Genomic DNA, 20,146 nt, shown 5'->3' with positions numbered 1-20,146 from the left:
AATGGGTTTTTCACACTCTGCGTATACGTAGATAAACGCCATTGTGTGACCATCCTCGCGTTGCCGAGTGCGAATCGCTTCCCACGAGGCCGTTTCCCTGTGATGGCCCCCGACGACGACCTTGTGCGTGGTTGCACACGTGCTTTAAAATGTTTCTCGAGCAGCCACAGGTTATGCGACATGAGTCATGCCTATTGTTACGCCCTTGTGCACACACGCAGAGGCAGACGCAGGCACACAGACAGGCCTGCACACATACACACACAAAGGTGTCACGTGAGTTCCTGCTGACGGAGATGCGTACGAAGAATCGTCCGACTTGGATCTCGAAGCTAGAAGAGGGAAAACGCAGAGACTTTTCTTTTCTGATGAGAGGTGCATAGTCACGCGAAGCGAAATTATATTTAATTTGTGAAAGAACGCGAGAAAACTTATTTCCAGACGGAAATGAAGCAACGATTGCAACGTGGCCGAGGATGATGCTGACTTCGCGTCCCCGACTTCATGGCTAAAAGTAGATTTGATAAAAGGGGCCACATACTTATAAACAGGTTGACGACTCGCCTGTTTTCGTTCTTTTTAAAGGGACGCGTGTTAAGTCAAGTAGTTCATCCCGTAACAAAGCCCGATCATAGTGCACGCATGATGGAACATTGTTATAGCGTACAAAAAGTTTAACCGAGATTGCACGTCGCGGACTTCTGTCTTAAATGCCCCCCCTCCATTTTTTAAATTGTGCATCGCATTTACTTACGTGCCTGCTCGCAACATAAACAGATCATTCATTCATTCATTCATTCATTCATTCATTCATTCATTCATTCGTTCATTCATTCATTCATTCATATGTGAGGATTAAAGTCCCAAAACTAACATATCATTATGAGAGACATTGTAGTAGAGAGGCTTCGAAAATTTCGACCTTGTGGGGTTTTTTAAGGTGCACCCAAATCTGAGCAGACGCGCTTACAGCGTTTTGGCTCTATCGAAAATGCAGCCCCTTTATAAAAAAAATTTTGTGCCCTTGTAATGCAGGTAGAGCCTACACAAACTTAAAGAAAACGTAAGATAAGGATGAGGTTGGTTTGTGAATACGGGCCTGGGCAGCAAAAGTATGACCGGAACTTGGTGGTTGCGTGGTTTCGCTGAAATGAGCAAGAGTGGGGGCTTGATCACAGTTATAGTGCGGCTGTAATATGAGTATGTAGCTCGACAGAAACGCTGAAGGACACCTTGCATTCAAAGGAAGCTTATGGTCACTATAATCCTTTGCCTCAATATAATCATTTGTTCAAAAAAAAAAAAAAAACTCACGTTCACTTCCTCATAACTTATCTTCCTCATAAGCTTAAGCTTATCAGAAACTTATGTTCGCGATAAATTTATATTCAGCAGACACGACAATATTCTCTCCAATGATCCGCTTCCAGGAGAATACAATATTAAGAAAATACCGTATCTTTTTCTTAGTTTCCAAGTCAGCCAGAGGACACCGTTTTTTTTTTCTATCTGTTGCAGCGTGACTCATACTCTTATCCACGTAAAGAATCAGCCTTGGGACAATGTAGAAAAAAAGAAAAAAAAGCATGAAAAACAAAAAAAAAGAACAACGCAGACATGACAAAAGAAGTGGCAGAGGCAGGGGATGATGAGAGAAAACAGCGATCATATTAACGCTCACTAACTCTGCTGCACGCGTGTTCTGACAGTGCCGTGACGTCAATGCATTGCTGTAATCATATGACCCGAAACCACGCCGAAACGAACACTCACTTTGGAAGAGGGCGACGCGCAACCCCCTTGTTTGCAAAGGAAGTGAGAGCGCGTGCATCTACCAATGGGGGCGTGGTGGTGTTGGTGGTTTGAAGAAGAAGAAGAAGAAGAAGAAGAAGAAGAAGAAGAAGAAGAAGAAGAAGAAGAAGAAGAAGAAGAAGAAGAAGAAGAAGAAGAAGAAGAAGAAGAAGAAGAAGAAGAAGAAGAAGAAGAAGAAGAAGAAGAAGAAGAAGAAGAAGAAGCCTAATTTCTGCCAGCCCGGTCGGGAGCATGGCGCTGCGCCTAATGCGAATGCGCTGTCGTTCGCGTGTAGTAACGCGATGCGACAAAGACTTTTTCGCGCGTTTGTCTAACGCAGTGACGATAGAGCATCGGCCTGCAGGGTGGAGAGCCGACGGTCGCGAGGGTTCGATGACTCGTCAACGCCAAGTCTCATTCCGCAGTTCTCGTTTGATATGCTCGAAGAGAAACAAAGACGCACGAAAAACACGAAAGTGCAGCTATACGGTTGAGCACCGGCGCTCCGTATTTTTTTTATTATGTCATCATGCCGGTTGCATTTCGTCTCATTGCATCACGATTAACAGATAAGCACGCGTCGCCAACCATGGGAAGGAAACTTGATATTGTCATTTCTATGGGCTTTTTTTTTTCTCTCCGCTGTAGTTCGCCTCGGTGAATCAGTGGCTATAGGGTGCCCGGTTGCTGCCCCGAAGGTCGTGGGTTCGATGCCGGTCGCGGCGGTCTCATTTCGATGGAGGCGAAATGGTAGAGACCCAAGTACTGTGTGATGTTACTGCACGTTAAAGAACACCACATGGTCAAAAATTATCAGAAATTTCCACCACGGCGCCTCTCATAATCATCGCGTGGTTTTGGGGGCGTGAAACCCCAGATATTATTATTATTATTATTATTATTATTATTATTATTATTATTATTATTATTATTATTATTATTATTATTATTATTATTATTATTATTATTATTATTATTATTATTATTATTATTATTATTATTATTATTATTATTATTATTATTATTATTATTAATCACTGTGTGTGTCTTACTAAGATTGCAATTTGAGCCTGTTGGTTTGCTATAAATACGAATTCACTAAGTTGCGCAACCGAGACACGGACAGAAAGGAGCTACGATGTGTTGCACGAAGCGCGAACTTAGAACAGTTTTATTTCGATAACTGATAACAGAAGACTACGCACGTTCCGAGAAGTTAACATCTTACGGGCTGACTGCCGCTCATACACGTTATCTATGTTAGAGACGAGGCGACGGACGGCTCGCTGATGCATCTTTGCAGCAAAGTTCGATTGATATGTGGGGTTTAACGTCCCAAAACCACCATATGATTATGAGAGACGCCGTAGTGGAGGGCTACGGAAATTTCGACCACCTGGGTTTCTTTAACGTGCACCCAAATCTGAGCACACGGGCCTATAACATATCAGCCTGAAGTTCCTTCTTTATATATAGTTCCTTTTGATGGTATGTACAGGTGACTACGCGTGTAACTATGCAAATGACTCGGTGACAAGCAATCGAGATCGTCAGCAATGGTAACAACTGTCTATTTTTTCAAGGGTTTCGGGAGCATTATTCAATATTTAACAGAAAAACGCCGCCCTATTGTGTCCAGTCCTATGCAATGTCATCGAAAAGGCCACCTACAAAGTCATTACGGAGGGTCTGCTTTAGCCGAGAGCTCGCACACCTAGTCCTTGTTTATTATTGGCAGTAACCCATCACACGCGATTAGTATATATGCTTCCTTGCACGTCATGCATCGTGCTAACGCGCTCGTGAGAAGTGACTGAATGCATCGATGCAAATAGAAAATGAGCTGGTTGTTAAGCTGAATTAGATGTAGCGTGTAGGTTCATTAACGAGATGCTTTGGTAATTGAGCTATTTCGTAACGTTACAAAGTGTGATAAAATTATTGCATGGCTATTAGATTATCAACGTGTTCGTTAGCGTATAGGCGGTGGGGATGCAAGAAAAAAATTTAGAAGACACTTGAGCTTCGCCTCCAAGGGTAGAACACAATTGCATAATCATCATCCCATGCGCACCTCCTTCTCAGTTGCTGGCTTCGCTTCGGTTCTCGGTTTCTGCCTCAACAGGATCTCGAGAAAACCAACGTCTGTGGGCGTAACACTGGCGATGCCAAACTATCCTGTAGAATAACTACAGCAAGAACACAGGCAAAGTTGATTATGATCGTAATGATGATGATAATCCTTAGATGTGACCACTTCTTTCTGTGAATTCTTCCTTTTTGTTAGTCAGCGAAAAGTCCACCTAACGCGTCCGTAAAGCAACATGTGAAGCTACGCAGCGACTCGCAAGTTGTCGACACTTTTGCTGCTGACGATGAATAAACATGTCTGAGCGCTTTGTAATGTGGACTTCTAAAACACACGCTCGTTGCGCAATTGAGACGCGATTCTACGCTTCTCTCAAGCAATATTATATTCGTTAAGGAGACTCCTGCCACTACATAACATTCATATAGTGTTGTTTTTTTTAATCTCCCGAATAAGTGTCAACGAGTGTGTGACTCAGTGAAAGAACACCCGCTTTCCACGCAGAAAACCTTCATGGGATTCACTCTCACTAGATCCAGATATCTTCATTATTTATGTTATTCACATCTTGCTTGAGTTTTCGCTCGTGGACATCGGCGATTTTTTTCCTCAAGATCAACGACGCCGACCCCCAACGGTTAAACTTTAGAGAAACGAAATCTTTAACGCAATCGTGGTTAACACACACGCATGAAGATGTGGCCCGAGGACGTCTCACGTGCCAGTTTGAGACCTCTGCCATACACGAACGCTACAGCACCAGGGTTCCTTCACTCAGGCGCTTGGTCGTGTTCCCGAATTGGTCGCAGAGGTTAGCACAACCTTTTTCTTTCTCCCTCAGAATCACTACTACATCCTAGAGGTTCGAATGCAGTTATCTTTTGCGCGCGCAATAGCGCCCGAAGCGTTCAACCTTATATGACGACACGTCGCTTGAGGTGTCGGAGAGTGTGTGAGGGCGTGCTTCTTGCAAAAAAACCGGTGGTGATTTCCACAGTCTGACCTCCAGGTCCCCGCGCGTATACGCCACCCAGTGGGTAAGCACGATTAATGATTCATGAATGATGTCCCCTCCGGCGAAAGGAGGTTGCGAGCTACGTATATAGAAGCACTATTGTAGGTGCACCTCGGCTTTACAGCTTTTGCTATAAGGAGAACGGAATGAGCGGCGAAGTTACCAAGGAGGAAGCCGGCCGAGTCGGTTCGTTAAAAGTTAGGGCAAGTTGCGGGAAGCCAGCTGTGGCGAGGGAAGCTATGCAGGGTATTGCATGCGGTATTATTTAGCGGCAGCCGGATTACGAGACAAGAAGACTGAGGAAAAAAAAAATGGGAGGGGGGTGCTTCGGACATCGCGTTACATGACTCCAAGCCAACAGGAAACTAGACAGAGAGAGAAAGAGACAAAGGAAATGTGTTGATGAAGTGCACGTCCTCCACAGCCGAGGGGGCAGCTTGCAGTTGTCTCGGCCAAGCGTCACTCCACCACATCGTCGCCTTATTCTTCGCGCGCTATCATACTTTTTTTTTCTTTCCCTTGATTTCGCTTTTGTTCATACGCGCACTCTCGCCTTCGCCGTGATTAGCGGTGGTCAACCAGCCTGCCTCGTGCGAGGATTCAACACTCACCCTCATTGTCTGCGAGGCAGCTCCTTGGCGAAACTCTTGCAGCTAAAGACGGTGGTTGCCGGCGGTGGTGACCTTGGAAAGACGCGTGCCGCGCCTTCGTATACCGGCCGCCACTCGCTCTACGACAGGCAAGACTGGCGTGCGGTCTTTAGCTCTGAAGAAAAAGGGGCCCCCTTCCATCCATGAAAGTACGCGCTTCCATAGCTGGTTGAATCGGCAGTGGCTTCGTGCCTGTTCGCAGGAGCGTACGTGGTGAGCAACAAAACGTCGTTGGTATTTGTTCGGACCGCGAGACTCGTCTTCCTGATGTCCCAGTGCGTGCGCGAAGAAGGTGCGTTCGTTTCCTCCGGCGCAGAGAGATTTATTTGTGACGGAAGTGACAGCGGTGCTTACGTTGAAGCGTAGCCATGAATCTGTGGAAAGAAGTGCCCGTGTGAAAGCCTGTGGAACGCGACATCGAATGGTATGCGTTCGTCGAATGATGAGCGAAACTGTTTGAGCTGAACTGTGAAAGAAGAACTGGTGTCTGACAGCAGCCTGAAAGGTGTCCGTCAATGACCGCTGCGTCATTGCAATGACCGCTGTGTGAGTGCAATGACCGCTGTGCGGTCCACCATATAAGCAAGCGTTGGAAGTACGAAACGTTACGTACAGAAGCTCACAGGATTTGAATGCACGGCGTAAACTTTCGTAATATCGAGGGACAACCGAAGGGAAGCTCTGAACGCCTAAGTCTCAAAAGTGTCTGTCGCAGAACTTGGACATCGCCAGTGCTTCGGACCTTGCGGAAACAAGCAAGCGCCGCCTACTAGAGTGGATTCCTTGTGACTGACAGATAGCAGCGTCGTGTGCCCGTTTACGAATGTGTGCCAGTTTTTTTTATTTATTTACTCGTGCTATTTCCGCAATTTTCGGCAGGCACTTTGTCATCCGCGATATGAGTACGTGGTGATCATACCTCAACTTAATCAAACCTGCGAACGCCGACGCCATGCTTGAGGTCCCGTTACGGGTACCGTTATGCCATCGTGAATCTACGAGTTCAGAGTGAAGCCTAGGGAACATTGTTCTGAGGTCCGAGGCCGACATCAATGACCCAAGTTACTGCAATTATGTAACGTTTTGTGCACCGTTCCCGGCAGTTTCGGTAACTACCGTCATCGCTTTCAAGTTTCCTAAAGACTAACTTTCAGCTGGACTCTTGACAACGCCCAGACTTCTGGAGTTAAGCGTGCTGTGCCATTTATGGAAACGGATGCAGAAGATCCGTGTATGTTAGGGATAAGTTGGACATTGACAACAGTGTCTTCGACAAGGCTGTGACAAAGAGAGGAAGTATGTGCTGAAAAGACAATGTGGTGTACCGTCAAAGAGGAATAGTTTCGAAACAAGCTGTCCTCCAGAGCATGGCAGAGATGTACGACGAAGCAGTGTTGCGACTACAGCGAGATCCGGATGTGTTGAACGATATCGGAGATAAACTTGGAGCCGCGAAAGTCCCCCGGGCGCGACAGGCGGTGATCCGTCATGCATCTTGCGGCAGCGGTGCAGACTGCCGCCGTGGTTAACGGTCCGTCTTTCCGCCGGTTCCAGAGGAGACGCATCTCGTACCGACGCATCGCGCTCATCCGCAGCTACTACAGCAAAGTGAGTCGTCGCAATACTTCCTAGCTTCGTTTTCGCGTTGTGCGAGTTGTGACTCGCCACCTCGCTGCCTGCATTGCTGCTCCGTTGACGATACGCGGTGTGTGTGAGCTTGCATGATTTTTCGCAATATAGGGGCGTCGACAACAATCTTTTTTGGGGAGGGGGGAGGATAACCAGGAAGTGTTTAACCAACCTTTCTGAATGTTCGTGCATGTGTTTTAACGTGTGAGTGCTTGAACGTACACGAAAATTTGGAAGACTTCGAGGGAGAAGGGAACGCCCCCTCCCCTTGTCCCGCAGTTACGCCATTGTCGCGCAGTGCATGAGAATGCAGTTTCTTTCTTTCTTTCTTTCTTTCTTTCTTTCTTTCTTTCTTTCTTTCTTTCTTTCTTTCTAACTCCTATGAGAACAATACATTTGTGCCAGGTTGCCTCCTGTCTCTGTTGTTCGCGGTTAGCTTGCTTTGCACTAGTTATTCGCCTAAACTCATTCGTTAATAACTACAGTGTGACAAATCCTCTTCGTAGCCACGAACCAGCTATGGAAACAACAACAACGACAACGTTATTAACGATGAAATAGCATTTCGCTCGTCGTAATAAGGCAAATACTCACGCACCGATGTACTCAAGTACGGCCTTTTCATGCACTACTGATCGTTCATATTCATTCAATTAAGTCATTGTTGCTGTAAGGCTTACACGAAACTATAGCTGGATATAAATATGTATTGCATAATTGGTAATGTTATCGCTGTGGCGTTCTCACAGAATACATTATATATATATATATATATATATATATATATATATATATATATATATATATATATATATATATATATATATATATATATATATATATATATATATATATATATATATATATATATATATATTGTTCTCCTACATTCTGCGTTCTTTATTGAAAGTTGTTACATTTTTGTTTCTCTTCTTTACAACTCTGCTGTAGTTATGCATGACTGTCGTTTGTGCAATTATTAATTAATTAACAAATTAATTGATAATTGTAGAGTATGCGCCTAACCACCGGCGTCATCTTGAGCGCAATTTTTTTTTGTAAATTTGTTAGATAATATGGGCATACCCGAAGCTATCGGGCTTAGCACATTGCAAGGGATACGAACGTATCCAACAGCTTACCGATATAGCGTTGGAAAGTTTATGTGGAGCATTGTCACCTCCCTCTTTTCTGCGTGTCGTTGGTAATGAAAGAAAGATTATGGAATTTGGAGTTCTATCCCACGACGTAAAAAAAAAAAGCCGGGTTTCTTTGCAAGCCTGGTATTACAAAGCTTTCCAGCACGTCACGAATTTCGGGAATAAAAGAAAGTATGCCATTGATAATTCACCCGCCATGCGAAGAAGAAAAATGTATTTATAACAGTACACATACAAAACAATGAGATGGCTGCACGATATCCTGCACATTCATCTGTTTTCCTTTTCTCCTAGATTCGTCGTAGCTTTTTTTTTTGTTTTCTCGCCACCTCTTCTCCACAGACATTTTCTCTCTTTCTAAAAGGGTGCGGCCATTTATTATCAATAATCGGCAAAAGCCACAATGGCTGCGGTAGGGGATGTACGACTTCATTGCGCATACAATGAGACGCACCATTTTTCATGCACCAAGACATTCTCTTTGTCCAGATTCACGACAGTTTATCTCATAATCCCCGCACTTTGTGGAGAAAAATTTGAAATAGAGCGCAATTTACTGTCCTTGGTTTCACTATCTGTTGGCTCCACATTCGAATACCTTAAAGAAACCCCCCCCCCCCTCCCAAAAAAAAAAACTAGGAAGAGGGCTTTTTCAATTAACTTTCTTTCCTGGTTCAGCGCTGAATCTTAGTGATTAATTTTAGCCATCAAATACACTGATTCGACTGTTTGCGAGAGAAAATCCTGATATGGCTCGTCAAACGCGGAAAGGGACCGTCAGCGTGAAGAAAAAATAGAGCGCAAAAAATAGATACAAGGACCAAAGAAGAGAGGACGTGGCGCTGAGATCAGTGCCGCGTCGTCTCTTATTCAGTCGTTGTCTCTATTCTTGCGCTTTTTTTACATCCCATGCATGAACCACTAACTATAGCCCATCTTTCTCTTCTACTCAAGAAAACATAATGAAAAAAAAAAAACATCACCGTGTGATGACGTCACATGTCGTCATAAACGCCAACAAAATGAGAGACGTCATGACATCACATCGTCGCATGGTGAAACGTGCAGAAACCTTCGAATTACTTCGATCTTAAAAGGCAGTGCCAAACAACGTTTAGAGCAGAACGCTTTTGGAGTGAGGGCGACTCGGGGGGCGTGAATACATACAAATAAATGAAAAGAAAAAAAAGACAAGATGGCTGCTGCCATACATTCTTATGAAAAACCATGAGAAACGGCATTTGTCCTTATTGCCTCAGATACCCAACTTTTAATGTCCTTTACTACGCTTTCGTGATTCCTCTTTGAGGAATCATAAAATAAAATGAAAGCAGGAGAATGTATACAAGTGCCCAGATATCCTTTAAGCCTATACGACTGAATTACATATTCATGGGAAGATATATACGCGATGACGCAGGAGCTGTCGGTGAAATACGCTGCACCCATGGTATCCCGAGACAAAAAGGGCATAAAGATAGAGCAATCCTTTTCACTTGAATGAAAACCATGTTATCGCCCAATGGCACGTTATAAATACGCTTTTGCTTGGAATATGTGGATGCTGTGGCATCGGCCCTACATAAATAATTGTGCAGAACGGACGCTGAAGTAAATATACAGAAAAAAACTCACATCACGTTTTATATGAGTCATTATTCATCGCTTTCATAACTTGTCGTTGTCCTAGGGCATACTTATAACGTATACCCTCCGTGGTGTTTTTCCATCTCTCCAATGAAATATGTCTCTCTTTTTCGATCCTTGGTGTTTTAGTGGTTGTGGTACTGGATCGCTGACCCGAAGGTCACGGGATCGAATCCCAGCCATGGTGGCCGCATTTTCGATGGAGAGAATTTGATTGACGCCCGTCTGCTCAGATTTTCGGAGCACTCCACTACAGCGTCTCTCACGCTCATCTGGTGGTTTCGCGCCGTGATAACTAAGATAGTATTATTACTAATGGCGTTTGAGCTTTTGGGATTGTTGCTTCAGCGTTGCTATCTATCTATCTATCTATCTATCTATCTATCTATCTATCTATCTATCTATCTATCTATCTATCTATCTATCTATCTATCTATCTATCTATCTATCTATCTATCTATCTATCTGTCTATCTATCTATCTATCTATCTATCTATATATCTATCTATCTCTGTCTGTCTGTCTCCGAGGTATGTATGTATGTATGTATGTATGTATGTATGTATGTATGTATGTATGTATGTATGTATGTATGTATGTATGTATGTATGTATGTACGTACGTACGTACGTACGTATGTATGTATGTATGTATGTATGTATGTATGTATGTATGTATGTATGTATGTATGTATGTATGTATGTATGTGTGTGCGTATGTATGTATGTCTCCGAGCACACCGCGTCGGGGGAGCGCTTGGAGAAGGCGGTGACGAGCTTTGGGCTGGGCAGAGCCTACGCGCTGCGACATCGCTACAAGCGCCTTAGTATGTCGACGGCATCTAACCGTGCGTGCGAGCATGGAGTATAGATCGAGAATAAATAGGCTTTCGCCTTCGCATCACCTTAGGGTAATGCATACCGGACCCTGTTAATTTAATTCACTCACTCAATCACTGACATTACATTACGCTCTCTCCCTCTTTTGACTATAGAGGACGTGCGTCAGTACATGAGGTCAATGCGACGCTGCTTGATGCACGGTAGATTACGCACGTAAATGGTGGGGGCCATTAAAGATATGTACCGAGAGTGTTCCTGACAATGATGTAGCGTTTATATTACCGAAGCGCCGCGCTTCCTTCTTGAACGCCTCTTTGATGGCTCTCTAGGCTGAGTCGTATCTTACTTTCTTTAATTTCTTTTTTGTTCGTCCCTGCACGTACCATTTGTAGGTGCTGTGTTGCAAAGCGCACGTGAGGATCACGCCCGCCGCTTTAGCGCCGCAACTAATGCGGTCTCTTCATCTTCGCGTTTCTTTTTTTTTAGCTTTTTTTCACTAACGCCGGTAAGATAAATAGTACTTTGAAGTGAACGTCACTAATGCATTTTGTTAGTTTTTTTTAATTGGTATGACGTGAATGAGATGTCGGTGCATAAATTAAGACGCCAGCTACTCGATGGCTCTTGAAGTGATCAACGATTCAGCGAAAGAAATATATGCACGAACGGAATTATGTCCAACACCCTCATAACGCAAAAGAAAATATCCGAATTGCGATTATCAAAGCCCCCAATAATGTATGTAGTCATCATGCAGATGAATTCTCAGAGAAAGCTGACATAACAATCAATACATACAATCAACTCGGACATATAAAAAGTAGGACATACATAGTACAAGTGAACTTGATTCACTAAGAATTCATAAATGCCTCAACTGCCAGAAATGTCACAGTCTTCGAGAAATCGTTTTAGCGCTTTTAAATAGCGTATGTCATTCGTTCCGATGTAATGCGGCGTCTTGGCGTATCATAATGTGAGCACTCCAGGAGGAGGAGGAATACACATGCGGCCATGAATTCATACTCGCGTTGATATGTTATTAACATCAAAAAGGCCAGTTCTTCTCTTCTCTTCTCTTCTCTTCTATGTATGTATGTATGTATGTATGTATGTATGTATGTATGTATGTATGTATGTATGTATGTATGTATGTATGTATGTATGTATGTATGTATGTATGTATGTATGTATGTATGTATGTATGTATGTATGTATGTATGTATGTATGTATGTATGTATGTATGTATGTATGTATGTATGTATGTATGTATGTATGTATGTATGTATGTATGTATGTATGTATGTATGTATGTATGTATGTATGTATGTATGTATGTGAATCGCATCACTTGCGAGCGCTTTCGTCTCATTACTGTTACTTGTAAAATGACAGATTCATCATATGAAGGTGACGACTGCTTTCTGCGGCACAGTGACGACAAAAAATAAGAGGCACGATACGATTATCTCATGTGAATGAAGTGCAAAGCGGGCTACAGGAGTAGAAAACAAGTAGACGGTTAATTTTTACATCTCTCACTCTCGTTCAGCTTCGGGTTAAAAGCATTTCCGTCCACCCAGTGTAAATATCATTCATGCTTTATATGTCATTTATACCAGCTCCTTCGCTAATGCAAACGTGTCATGGTTAAAACCTACTTACAAGAGCTTTTGACAGCTGAACGGATGCACACAGAAAAAAAAGATAAAGATAACTGGAACGGTGTTCTAAGCAAAACTGTGCGTGATACTTTCGTAAGCAGAGACTTGTCTAAAAAGGGTGTAAAAGTGGAAAGGCATCGTCATGGTGTCGCAGACATGAGAAGTGGGGGGGGGGGGGGGGCTCGAAGGTTGTCGGCCTTTTCTCTACAATAGACCATCCCTGTGTCACCCCAGATCTTACCAAAAATAAGGGTATATAAACGAAAGGACAAAACAAAACGAAAGAAAATGAACGTCCTTATTGAATCAAGTCGCAATATGCACTACACCAAGGAAAATCATTCTTCCAGCGAGTATCAAGTTGCGGAAACCCTCCGCCCATCTCTCACTCAGACACGAAACTAGTTCATGACATGCTGAGAGGGAGACTCGCCTCTCACAAGCTTTGCAGCCTCATATACTTCGTAGTTTATGTATTTCTCAATGCCGTAGTCACATATGAAAGAATCCGTGCATGAAATCTCACCATGATGATAGATGTGGCCCCTTCAAACGGAGTCAAAGGCATATTACAAAAAAGGACCAGCGTTCCTGCGGACGAGAATGAACTTTCAAGGCGAGGATGTGTATTGACGATGGCGCAGGACCGTAGGAAGTTTTGCCTTGCTTATGGATATTTGCCGGGGAGCGTATACCAGTTGACGTTCCCTACTATTAACGTTTACTACAACTTGAGCTTTGAAACGGTCGGTAGTATTAAATGGTGCGATGTTTTCATTTACTACACACAAAGAGGCGCCAAATGTATTCATCATTTCACTCGTACAAACAAGCCATATAAGTAAAATGATTAGGTCAGCGAGTTCGTCGTAAAAGCGCACTTGTGTGCGTGGCAGTGATCTTCTCCTAACGGTAGATTTAAGGTAACACAAAGAACGGTGTTCTAATCAAAAATGTGCTTAATACTTTCGCAAGCATAGGCTTGTGAACAACGGGTGTAAACGTGGAAGGGCGTCGTCAAGGGGTAGCAGACGAGAAAAGAGGTGGGGGCTGTTATGCCAGCGAGTCCTCGTCAAACGTCCGTGCCTCTGAAAAAGGCAATCTGGGTCAAGGCCAGCCCGCAGTCCGCCTGGCGCGATCAACTCGACGGCGTGAACACGCGCGGCGCCCCTCTGGCCCACGTGCAGTGAGTCAGCTGCGCACGTGACAGCGAGCCGGCGTCCTCGTGTCTGGTGGTCTGACGCATGGCGCGGCAACCCCATTGGAGGAATCTGCCCTGACGACCAGCGGCGCTTCTGATTGGACATTTTGGTTGGACCCGGTGTAAATAAAAGAAGCCCTGCGGCGCGTCGCGATCGGCAGTCCTGAGAGAGGAGTCCCCATGTCGGAGAGCCGACATGTGTGTGAGTCGGCGGTCTTAGGCGAAAAGTTGACCTATGTATTAGAGAGGAGAGCTCGGCTCTTCGAGTCTCTGTCGGCCCCAGTGCCGAAATTGTAACGCCTCTGTATATATGCTGTACATAAACCTTGTTTAACTCACCGTCGTCTCGTCCGCTCGTCTTATCAGCTCTGCGCAGAAGCAGTCGCGAGCTGATAAACATACGCTACGCAACAGTGGTTGGCAGCTGCGGGATCGGCCGGCGTCAGCGACATCGATGCGGTGAGTGCCTGATGTTTTCCCCTCAGTTCACCAGACTACTCTAGCTCAGGTTGTAGTAGTTTAGAGAAGGGCTGTGTGAAGCATTAGAGTGAGCTTTGATCGTTTCAAGCCAAGTTGAAGTGCTTTGAAACCAAAGTTAATGCGGAGGTGGTAAACACGGGAGTGTGAAAAATTGCTTGCGCGTCTTGCTAGTAGACTTTTAGTGGGTACGGCAAGTAAATTCTTAACAGGGGCAAACAGCAAGAGGCTAGTGTGAACGATGGAGAACCTTAAAGTGAAGGAACTCATCGAAATTTGTGAGGAACTCGGCATTACTTTGGGCCGTGCGAAACGAAAACAAGCGATCCTTGAGATCATGAAGGATGAGGGAGTGTCGGCTGAGGAAGTCGATGAGGCCTGGGTGGATATCAAAGCACGCCGCGAGGAGGCTGAAAAGCGAGAAGCTCGCGAACGTGAAGAAGCTGAAAGGCGAGAAGCTCGCGAACGTGAAGAAAGGCGAGAAGCTCGCGAACGTGAAGAGGCTGAAAGGCGAGAAGCTCGCGAACGTGAAGAGGCTGAAAGGCGCGAAGCTCGCGAAGAAGCTGAAAGGCGCGAAGCTCGCGAAGAAGCTGAAAGGCGCGAAGCTCGCGAACGTGAAGAAGCTGAAAGGCGCGAACGTCGCGAGGAGGCCGAGAGACAGGAGCGCCTCGAGATGAAACGAATAGAATTGGCAATCCTACAGTGTTCGCAGGCGCCTAGCGCAGCTTCTCCGACGATTCAGGTCAGCGGTATTAGAATTCGGGATCAACTGCCACCGTTCGTAGTAGGCGAGGACATGGCGAAGTATCTCGTCAAGTTTGAACACGTCTGTGAGCGAAATGCTTTGGAGCAGTCTCTTTGGGCGCGGAACCTGCTAGCTCTTCTTCCCGGCGAAGTGTCCGACGCGATAACTTGCTTGTCGAGGGAAGCGTTTGAGAGCTATGACGAGGTTAAAGAAGTGCTCTTGAGACGTTATAAGTTGTCACCCGAGGCTTTCAGGCAAAGGTTCCGGTATGCTGAAAAGGGGAATGAGTCACACGTTGACTTCGCGTTTCGTCTTAAAGCCGATTTGATTGAATGGCTCAAGGGCGAAGGTGTTTATGACGACCGCGATAAAGTGGTGGAATGCGTTGCATTGGAGCAATTCTACCGCTGCATCGAGGAGGATGTCAAACTTTGGCTGCAGGACAGACTTGGGGAAGTACAGTTAAATAAGGCAGCTGAGTTAGCTGAGGAGTATTATACTCGCCGAAAGTTGCATAGCAGGGCAGCGCGCGTTGAAAAGGATGAAAGGAAAGAGGGCTTTTCAAGGAAACCTGATCAACGGAAACCCGTTCCGCACCGTAATTTCAAAAAGTACCCGTCTCTTACGAAGGACAGTGTAGGGGAAGGGCAAACAGAAGCGGAGAAATCGAGTGAGGTTTCTACCACACAGGCATTAGAACCGGAAAACAAACGGAAGCCGCTAATCTGCTACAACTGCAAAAAGGAAGGGCACATCGCGAGAAACTGTCAGGAAAAGTTTGCTTTCGCAACGATCCGAGAATCAGAAAAAAACATTCGGTTGTTGGAGCCGTATCTCCAAGAAATTAGGGTGAACGAGAAAACGTGCCGAGCACTTAGAGACTCAGCGGCAACCATGGACGTTGTCCATCCTTCATTGGTGTCTCCGGATGACTTCACAGGAGAATGCGCGTGGATCAGGCAAGTCGCCGAGGAGCAGAGTGTTCGCTTACCAATCGCCACGGTTGTCATTGAAGGCCCGTTCGGTAAGCTTCGCACCGAAGCGGCTGTGTCTGCCGCGCTGAACGATCGTTTTCCTTATCTTTTCTCCAACAACTCGGAGCAGCTCCTCAAAGAGCAGGGCAAATCGTTCTTCCCCAACTTTGCGTGCATGGCCCTCACGCGATCGCAAGCGCGAAAGCTTTCGCGGAAGCTTGATCTGGTTCAATGCGGTGAACTCTCAAGTGACCTTGTCGGCGGGTCGACGGAACCCCAGAAAGGGAAGTTTCCGCATGAGTCATGTGAGCAGTCACGCGAGCGGCCCGTCGCCGAACCGACCGGCGCGGTTTCCGTAGAAAGGGGAGACGACATGGCGCCATTGAGTCAGAGCGAGAGGGTTGCAACGCTCTCGCCTGTAGCGGAAAGTTGGAGCGAGCTGCCGAGAGTTGATCGAGAGACGCTCATTCGAGAGCAGCGTGAGGATCTCTCGATTGAAGCGCTAGTGGAAAGCCAAATTGAAGCGCTAGTGGAAAGCCAGAAAAACGCGGCAAAAGTGCTGTCGAAGGAGCACTACGAGGAATCGGTGAAGAAGCGTGCTTTTGAAGTAGGGAGTCAGGTAATGCCGAGAAAGATTGTTTCCGAGTTTGAAGACGTGTTTTCGGACCGCCCCGGAAACACGAGGGTGATCGAACACGATATCGAGCTAAGCGGTGAGGAGTCAATCCGTAGCAAGCCGTATCGTTGTTCCCCTGTGCAACGTCGAAAGTGTGAGCCGCTCTTGGTGCCGCATAGGTATCGTCGCCTAAAAGTGGCCGGTTACTGAGGTGGAGCACGTTGCTCCACAGCGCAACTTTGACGTTCGCTAAACAAAAAAAAAGGGAAAGCTAAACGCTAATGGAGGTGCATTGAGCAGTGCGTTCAAGCTAGTACCTTCTCAACCTTTCGGTTTCTGGCTGGCGATTCGGGGCAAAATTTTGACCTCATCACGACCTGGGCTGAGCGCTCTCGTTCAGAGTGATCTCAAGGGGCCAACTTTATGTGGTATTCTAATCCGTTACGTTGTTGTACGTGGGGAAAAAATTGAGTTGTCATTTTAAGGGTCTTTTGTCCCACATGTGCCTCTTGATGTAGAGGGAACAAAATTCCGATAAACACGCAGATAGGTATATGTTGTACTATACTTTGTCTGGTGTTCTGTCGGGTGACCGAAGGCACTTGCGTGTGTCGTGTGTTGTCTGTTGTCCATCCGTTCTTGGCAAGTTGCAGAACCATCGACAAGTGCTGAAACCGAAGATGGTCAGAAGAGACGAGTGAAGCTGGTCAGCAAGTTGTGGCGACAAGCCAGTGGAGCTGGGATCCGTCGTCAAAAATGGGATGTGTTCCCGGAACAGTTTGGAGCTGTATTCTCCCCATGGCCCTGGAGGCGAACCTGGAGAGACCTGGCGAACGAGCGCACCTGACATCCGAGCCCCGTGGAAGCAGCTCGTCTTTCCGGTGCATTGTCTGGCGGCGGGGGTGCTGTTATGCCAGCGAGTCCTCGTCAAACGTCCGTGTCTCTGAAAAAGGCAATCTGGGTCAAGGCCAGCCCGCAGTCCGCCTGGCGCGATCAACTCGACGGCGTGAACACGCGCGGCGCCCCTCTGGCCCACGTGCAGTGAGTCAGCTGCGCACGTGACAGCGAGCCGGCGTCCTCGTGTCTGGTGGTCTGACGCATGGCGCGGCAACCCCATTGGAGGAATCTGCCCTGACGACCAGCGGCGCTTCTGATTGGACATTTTGGTTGGACCCGGTGTAAATAAAAGAAGCCCTGCGGCGCGTCGCGATCGGCAGTCCTGAGAGAGGAGTCCCCATGTCGGAGAGCCGACATGTGTGTGAGTCGGCGGTCTTAGGCGAAAAGTTGACCTATGTATTAGAGAGGAGAGCTCGGCTCTTCGAGTCTCTGTCGGCCCCAGTGCCGAAATTGTAACGCCTCTGTATATATGCTGTACATAAACCTTGTTTAACTCACCGTCGTCTCGTCCGCTCGTCTTATCAGCTCTGCGCAGAAGCAGTCGCGAGCTGATAAACATACGCTACGCAACAGGGCTCAAAGGCTGTCGACCTTTCCTCTACAATAGACCCATCTCTGTGTCACCGAAGAACTTACCGCAAATAAGGGAAGATATACGAAATGACAAAAGAAACGAACAAAAATGAACGTCCTTATCTAGATATATACATCAGGCTGCGATATGCATTTTTTAATTAAATAAAGGTGGGTGTGTTTTAACGTTCACAGGAAATCATTGATTGGTTTAATGATTTGAGCACTATACTATCCTCTCTCGGTTTGTTTGCTGGTTGCTCGCGTTGTAGCGATTATGCAGACACGCAAGGTATTAATTGAAATGGTCATCTATCTATCTATCTATCTATCTATCTATCTATCTATCTATCTATCTATCTATCTATCTATCTATCTATCTATCTATCTATCTATCTATCTATCTATCTATCTATCTATCTATCTATCTATCTATCTATCTATCTAAAAAAGAACAGTCAAGCAAATACGCAAATGTAACGAACAATGAACCGAACAAATAAACGATCACCAGCTTTCACGCGTAGCAGTTGCGTCATGATGCTTACCATCTTGCTCAGAGATCAGTGTGACTCTTCAGCGGTCAATGTTCCAACGGTGGAACGTGAAACCGAGAAAACCCACACGTGTGCAAGAATAATTAGAAGCCTGAAGCCACGGCGAAGGAAAACCCGTGCTTTAAATCTTACACGGGCGTGACAGCTTATGTCTAGAACGAATGTTGATCGGGTGAACAACAGGAGTGCGCAAGCGGAGGGGAAAATTGGCAGGTTGGTAGACGAGAGATTTCATGCGATGGGGGAGGGAGGCGTGGGTAAGGGGTTCGGCGGGACAAAGAAAAAGGCGCTAATTTCTGCAGTCCATGCTGGGCTGCACAAATCAGAAAAAAAAGTATACAGAAAAGAACTAATAGAATAAGAAAGAGAGGTGACAGCCACGAAGCAGGCAGGGTATAGTGGAAACAACGAGCCGAGGCTGTTGCGGTCGACAGTATAGCAGCCGATGTTGCCGAGTCCTGAGGAGGTCGACTGGATGGCTCTACACTCTTTGAAAGAAAAACAAAAACTCAACAGGGTCCTTTGCGAATTTCCCTAAGACGACGCGAAAACCAAATTCGTAATCTTATTTTCTTCTTTTCTCGATGATTCTGATCTTGCCCTATCCCGCTGCGAAATATTCCAGCACATAACGTGGTTTTTCACTGCGTTGAGTATCGCAGACATCACTCCTGCACCTCATTTGGTCTTGCCTAAAGTCCGTATAATTACAAAAATTCAGGGATGAAGAGATTTAGGGAAAAATCTAGGGACTTGTCCTGCCTACATGATCGGCCCGCATTTTGACCAAGCAAGATGTCTTGTGACGACGTCATCAAGTGATGTAACGTTATGTTGCATCAGTCACATCGTGATGATGTAACAGTTGTTTGTGACCTGTGACGTAATGACGACGTCATATTGCGACGCCATCACGTGATGATCTTTTTGCATCACTCGCACTAATGGCGCCGACGGCCAATTTACGCCTTTGTGAGACACGTAAAGCTTTTGCCGTCTTATTTTTGTGGGTCCGGACTTGCGTAAGATCTCTTTACGAGATCATGATACTCTATTTGGAGGGTTATGGGATTCAAAAGAGAGTAAACGGTTCTCTCTAAAGGAAGTCATATAAGTGGCAACTCACCGATAAGAGTAACAGATCCTCCTTTTTTCTGGGGGGGGGGGGGTTAAAAATTGACGATATGCTGTTTTATATTGATTAAAAGGTCTGCTAGCCAACTCACCCTCAAAAGTATGCGCTACTGAGTGTGAGCAAGAGGCATTTATATGCCTTTTTTCGACTATACACATTTTAGCTGTGTCAGTGGCGATTCTCCCATGATTGCGTTTTCTTTCGCCTGGTCTACAGTTCTGAGCAAAAATTAGGCATGTTATAGCAATCAGTTAATTACGTTCATTTGGCCTCTCTTCACGCATGTTGAAAAGGAGCACAGTTTGCAGAAGGACACACGTGCTCACCAAAAATATATAAGTATGACATGTAGTACGCTCTTCCGCAAAACAGACTTGTTATGTAACCCACGGTCATTCATGCAATCGCCTATAAGACGATCTCGAGGACGTCTTAGGCTAATGCATGAACGACAGGGGGATTCTTACAGCTGTTTTTTTTTTT

At 45.7% G+C, this 20,146-nt stretch overlaps 1 protein-coding gene and 1 long non-coding RNA gene across 5 annotated transcripts in view; one reads left to right on the top strand and one right to left on the bottom strand.

Moving 5' to 3' along the window:
• The window catches only part of LOC119174581 (GRAM domain-containing protein 4), a 121,604-nt gene that overhangs the window by 50,044 nt on the left and 51,414 nt on the right, over window positions 1-20,146 (top strand). Inside the window, exon 1 of one of the 4 annotated variants that reach the window (XM_037425560.2) lies at window positions 7,003-7,153. The exons of 1 other annotated variant lie outside the window; for it this stretch is intronic. In XM_037425560.2, coding sequence (XP_037281457.2) covers window positions 7,034-7,153 — 120 coding nt within the window. In that variant the 5' untranslated portion in view covers window positions 7,003-7,033. Of the gene's footprint in view, window positions 1-7,002; window positions 7,154-20,146 lie in introns of those variants that run through there. 2 more of the 4 variants (XM_037425559.2, XM_037425563.2) reach the window with 2 other exon arrangements.
• LOC142817775 (uncharacterized) overlaps window positions 1-20,146 on the bottom strand; it is a 37,343-nt gene that overhangs the window by 8,564 nt on the left and 8,633 nt on the right. The gene's annotated exons all lie outside the window — the stretch shown is intronic.

This window comes from Rhipicephalus microplus, chromosome 5 (genome assembly GCF_043290135.1).
Source record: "Rhipicephalus microplus isolate Deutch F79 chromosome 5, USDA_Rmic, whole genome shotgun sequence".
Lineage (NCBI taxonomy): Eukaryota > Metazoa > Arthropoda > Arachnida > Ixodida > Ixodidae > Rhipicephalus > Rhipicephalus microplus.
Note: the sequence above shows the minus strand (reverse complement) of the source record. Positions and strands in the feature narration are given on the sequence as shown.